The following is a 5,800-nucleotide window of genomic DNA, read 5'->3' as shown; positions in this document are numbered from 1 at the left end:
GGTTGGATGTTACTGATGGGAAATGAGGCTGAAAAGAAAATCAGGAGCCAAACACTGGAGGGCTTTCCTGGTTTCCTGTGCTAGAGTTTTAACTTCATCTTGAAAGCAGTTAAGAGGCCCTGAAGTTCTTAAAGCGTGGCAAAGGGGTGGGGTGGCATTTTAGGATTAGATTTCCATTTTAGAAAGATCGTTGGCTACTGGATGGATAATTGATTGCGGAAGTGGAATTAGACCAGTTTGAGGTGCCTATGAGCATTCCAAATGGACAAGAGAGAACAGCTGCATGGTTTGAACTAAAGTACAGGTAGTGGAGATGGAGACAAGTGGATGCGTTCGGAACATATTTTGAAGGTATATCTGATAGGACTTTATCATTGATTACATGTCAGGAAGAAGGGAGGAATCAAGGACGACCTGCTTGAGTTGCTGGATGAGGGATGTTCCTAGTGAGATAGAGAACACTGTGTGAGGAATGGTTTGAAGGTGGAGAGAGAAGAGAGCAGATGATATTAGCATTGCAAGTGTTGAGTCTGAGGTGCCGTTAAAACATTCAGATGGGGTCAATCCCAACGCAGTTGATTATACAAATCTTGAGTCCAGAAGAGAGATCTGTGCCAGAACTATGGATTCAGGAGTCACTGGCATAGAGACCGATTGATGAGACCACCCTTAGAGAATGTGAAAAATAAGAAAGAGAAGTCTAGAATCCAGATGAAACCCTGGAGGGAATAGTCAGATTTATACGGTGGGCACAAGAAGAAAAACTTATAAAGAAGACTTAGAAGAATCATTTTTGAGGGGCAGGGGACACTGGGAGGGCTCTGGCAGAAGACAGGGGAGAGGACAGTTCTGTGAAGGAGAGAGACAAGGCGAGATGACAGAAGTATGACTGGGGACAAGATAATTGCTGGTAACCTCAGTTTCAGCAGAAGGCTAATGGCAGAAGCCAGGCTGCAGAGGGCTGGGCATTCAGTGGGGTGGGGAAGAAGTAGAGACGTCAACATTAAATGGTTTGTTTAGGAATCTTGATGGAAAGAAAATGATGACGGCAGGGTAAGAGCTGCAGAGGGAGGAGGTCAGGCATGGAGCTCAGAGAAAGCGCTAAGTGTCTGACGTAGTCGCCAGGAGATGCTCACCAGGGAGAAGTAGAAGGATTTCCAAACAGCACTGAAAGCCCCACCGAGATGCACAGTCATGATCAGGATAGGGTAAAATTGTGCCCGCTTATTAGTAAGAATACCGTGCATGGAAAGGACCTGTGCAGTGTCACAGCCAGTAAGTGCCAGGGCTGAGATTCACACCAGATTTCCCTCCCCATCCCATCAAATGCGTAGTGCCCCCCCACCCCCGCTGCTTTGCATCAGCATTGGCCTTGTTCTACTCATCACTGATGAATAGTATTGGCTCTCATCTCTGTGCCCAATGCTGCAGAGGCACAACAGAAGTTTAATCTATGTTTAAAATATTTAATAATCAATACGTTTAATATGTTTCCTCCTTCAGGTGGTTTAGAGTTTGAAGAGGCAAGATATTCAGCAAATGCATATGCATACAAAATGATGAAATTCTGTCTCTGTTTCTCTCTCTTTCTCTCTCTGTCTATTTCTCTGGCTCTCTTTCTGTATGTCTCTCTGTCTCTGTTTTTTTTCCCCCTCTCCCTCTCTTCCTGGCTCTCTTCTGTTTCTCTCTCTCTCTCTCCCTCCCTCTCTCGTCCCTCCCTCCCTCCCTCTCCCTCTCTCGCCATTGCCCTCCTTCCTCTAATTCCCTCTCTCAACCTTTTTGCCCAACAGCAGACAGCTCTAGTCCCTTACGCTGAAGTGTCATTAGCTCATTGAGAAAGTCCATATCATATGGTCCCTCAAACCTCTTTATCACTTTCATCCACTCATTAAGAAGATATTTTTGACCATCTGATCTGGGTAATGTACTATGCAAGGCACCTGAGATACAGAGATGAATAAGATACAGTCGTTGCCCGGAAGTAGCTCACAGACCAGTGGGGAAGAATACAGATTTTCGCAGGAAACTGCAATACAGTGCGATAACTGTACAATAGGGATTATTAGTACCTACCACAAAAAAATTGTTGTGATGATTGAGTTAACATGTATAAAGTGCTTATAATAGGCACATCAGAAACACTACATAAGTGTTATTATCACCATTATTATTACTATTACTGTTACTACTACTACTACTACTACTACTGCTACGATGGAGGTAAGTAAACACAAAATGCTACAAAATCATGGGGAAGTAGCACTTGATCCAAGGTAGAGGAAGAGGCATATGAGTTGAACCCTAAACAGAGAGAAGTCACTACACAGAGACAGAAGAATGCTAGGTATCCTGCATAGAAGGAACAGCCTGCACTCAGGTTTGGAAGCAAAAGACAACATAACACAATTGAGGAACTGAAAGTAATTTAGTTCAGCAAGAATATGATGAGGGCAATGGCAAGAGATGAAGCTTGAGAGGTCATTGAGTACAAACAAGTCTGGACTTTATCCTTTAGCCAATGGGGAGCCACTGGAATGCTTTATGTGGACACTTGATCAGATTACTCTGTTGAAAGATCACCTTAGCAACGTGGAAGATGAATTGTAGGAGACAAGCTTGGAAATAAGACAAGTTAGGAAGTAATTGCTATAGTCAGGAGGAGAGAAGATGATGAAGCACTGACTTGGGCAAGTAGCAGTAGTGATAGGGAGAAGAGTGCCATGGATTTGAGGTATATGCTAGAAGTAGAGTTGGTGAGACGTTGACCATGACGGTGATGAATAAGCATGAAAGGCATCAAGAATCACTCCCAGGAGTTTGGTCTGGTGCGACCGGATGGATAGGGGTATTACTCAGTGATCACAGGAGATGCAAGGAAGAACCAGTTGGGGAAGAGTGCAATAAGATAGGTGACGAGTTCTCTTTTGAACATGTCAAATTTGAGGTATGTATGGTATTTCCAAGTGGACATTTAAATAGGTGCTTACTCTGGCAGTCTCGAAGCCCATGAGGAAGGTCTATGATGGAAATTCAGATTTCGAAGTGCCAGTGGATAGGTTGGAGATTAAGTCATGGGGTGGATTAGGTCCACTTAAGATGAAGTCATGGGACATTTGCTGAAGGATGGAGTGTTGATTGAGAAAGGACTGGGCTTCTGAAGACTACTTGAATTTAAGAGATGATTAGGAAAAGAGAAATCCTGAGGAAGGCTAAAATGGAATAGCCAGATTAGGGGGGGTTGAAAAGTTAGTGGGCTGGAAGGTCTTGTAGAGTATGGGTAAAAGGATGTGCCCTTGACCCTCAGGGTCTTGAACCTTGGCAAAAGTGTGTGGGGTTGCACCCTGAACACTGCAAAATCCTAGGCAGCTCTGAGATTCTAAAGGTCTGGCTCAGATGACTTCTTCTTTCAAAGCCCTCCATTGTAGAACAACCCCCCTTTCCTCTGTTCATCCTAGTACCCTAGCAGATAGCCTAGGGAATTTCAGGGCTCCCCCTGGGGGTTGGCACAAACTTTTCTACAGAATTTGTCCACACTTTCTGAGAGGCCAGGGCTGGTAAAGGGATCTATTAAGAGAGAATGCAGGAAATGTCTGATTGTGTTATGTACGCAGGAGAGCTTAGGCTGGCCTGTGGAGGACATTTGGGCAGGGTTGGGGGGACCTGAACTCTCAAAAGTGTAGACAGAAGTCTCTTTTGCCTACCCCAACCTGCCCTGGAGTAGATTTTCACCTTGGGGAGGATGACTCAGGGATAGACCACTGCCCTCTAGGCCCCTGGAGATCTGAGAGGCCTCTAATAACCTGGAGTCCAAAGCTATATCCTAGGACCTGTTCCTCCTGTTCCCGGCTCCTGGAGTTTGGCCTCAGTCTGCAACTGAGGGGCCCTGTGGCACTGTTGCTGGGCAATGCATTAAACAGAGGCTTTGGATACAGAACTGTGCCAGCGAACAATCTGACCTGGAGCTAACACGTCCAGCACAACTGCCACTTCCACCACTACCTTCTCAGAAAGGAGTCACCCGTCTGGCCCTTGGCTTTGTCTGGCTGCCAACCTAAGGCATGTGCCTACGCAGGAGGCGATGACATTTTGGCTCCACTTTCAAAGTTTTTTTTTTTTTTTTCTTTCTCATGTGTTATTTCTAAAGATAACAAAGGTCAAAAGGCATCCAGCATTTTCTGGTTTCTCATAAGCTTCTGGTCAATATTTAATCTGGTTTATGGATTTTTTTAGGTCTTCTAGATGCCTTCTTGAGCCTGCTTGTGGCCACCCACAGACACTTGTAAGGAGGAGAGAAATTGGCCTGGTAGAGACACTCTGAAATGAGGGATTTTTAAAGACCAAGATCCAAGGAGAAAGAGCTGCAGCCAGACGGCAAGGAAGCCAGCCCTGAAGCCGCTTCTGCTGAGAGGTCCGCCATGGCCTCTGTTGGCCTCCAACTTGTAGGCTACATCCTGGGCCTCCTGGGGCTGCTGGGCACCCTGGTGGCCATGCTGCTCCCCAGCTGGCGAACCAGCTCCTACGTCGGCACCAGCATCGTGACGGCAGTCGGCTTCTCCAAGGGCCTCTGGATGGAGTGTGCTACACACAGCACGGGCATCACCCAGTGTGACATCTACAGCACACTTCTAGGCTTGCCCGCTGACATCCAGGCTGCCCAGGCCATGATGGTGACATCCAGTGCCATCTCTTCGTTGGCCTGCATGATCTCTGTGGTGGGCATGAGATGCACAGTCTTCTGCCAGGACTCCCGAGTCAAAGACAGATTGGCAGTGGTGGGCGGAGTCTTTTTCATCCTTGGAGGACTCCTGGGCTTCATCCCTGTTGCCTGGAATCTTCATGGGATCCTGCGGGACTTCTACTCCCCACTGGTACCTGACAGCATGAAATTTGAGATCGGAGAGGCTCTTTACCTGGGCATTATTTCCTCCCTGTTCTCCCTGGTAGCTGGAATCATCCTCTGCTTTTCCTGCCCACTCCCGGGAAATCGCTCCAACTACTATGACGCCTACCAGGCCCAGCCCCTCGCAACTCGGGGCTCTCCAAGGCCTGGTCAACCACCCAAGGTCAAGAGTGAGTTTAACTCCTACAGCCTGACAGGGTACGTGTGAAGAACCAGGGACCAGAGCCGGGGGTGGGGGTGGCTGGGTCTGTGAAAAACAGTGGACAGTGCNACTTGCCAAGCCAGCCTTTCTGTTTCCTTCACCTTGCCCACCACCCACTCCCCACCTGGAGTCCTCAACCCTCAACTCCAAACTCCATCCTCTTACCCTAGGCCATGGCACAGAAGCTCCCCTCTGCCCTTTGATTTACCTGGGAATCCATTCCCAAACCTACTAATTATATCCCACTGACTAATCCTCTCTGTGACTGGAGACCCTCCCTCTTTAGGTTGGCTGTCGGCTCTTAGCTCACTGCTGGGAGACGTGGGGAGAGAAAGAGTGGTGGCTTTTATGGGCACGGCTCTCACCAACTTTCCAAGCTTCTCTCAAAAGAAACTGGCCAGTAATGAGGTCCGGAGCCTCCGTCCCATTGTTGTTATGACTCCACAGTGTTCAGCCTGGCTTGTGCATGAACTGAAATAAAACCATCCCATGGTACCAAGGGAACAGAGAATAACTGGGTGCAGGGTGAGAGGGAGGGAAGGCAGCCGAGGGCCACAAAAAAATCATTGCCCAGGGCATTTGCCAGAATTCCCTTCCGTCGTGGGTTGGGGATCTGGCTTCCCCACTAGAGGAAAGCACAAAGAAAGAAGATATGGTGGAAAGCTCAAGGCAGCAGCAGACTCTGACTCCACTGAGGA

The 5,800-nt window shown here is 47.7% G+C and overlaps 1 protein-coding gene across 1 annotated transcript; it reads left to right on the top strand.

Annotated features, from left to right (window-relative positions):
* Positions 1 to 4,415: 4,415 nt before the first annotated feature.
* CLDN2 (claudin 2) lies at positions 4,416 to 5,108 on the top strand. The gene has a single exon (XM_077771492.1). It carries the CDS (start codon positions 4,416 to 4,418, stop codon positions 5,106 to 5,108), a length of 693 nt encoding a protein of 230 aa, XP_077627618.1.
* The last annotated feature ends 692 nt before the right edge of the window (positions 5,109 to 5,800 follow it).

Source organism: Crocuta crocuta, unplaced genomic scaffold (genome assembly GCF_008692635.1).
Source record: "Crocuta crocuta isolate KB4526 unplaced genomic scaffold, BGI_CrCroc_1.0 scaffold949, whole genome shotgun sequence".
NCBI classification, from domain to species: domain Eukaryota; kingdom Metazoa; phylum Chordata; class Mammalia; order Carnivora; family Hyaenidae; genus Crocuta; species Crocuta crocuta.
The sequence above is the reverse complement of the archived record's forward strand: the minus strand, read 5'-3'. Positions and strand labels throughout refer to the sequence as shown.

Coding starts and splice junctions, on each gene's coding strand:
- CLDN2 (XM_077771492.1), top strand. CDS start 4,416: ATGGCCTCTGTTGGCCTCCAACTTGTAGGCTACATCCTGGGCCTCCTG.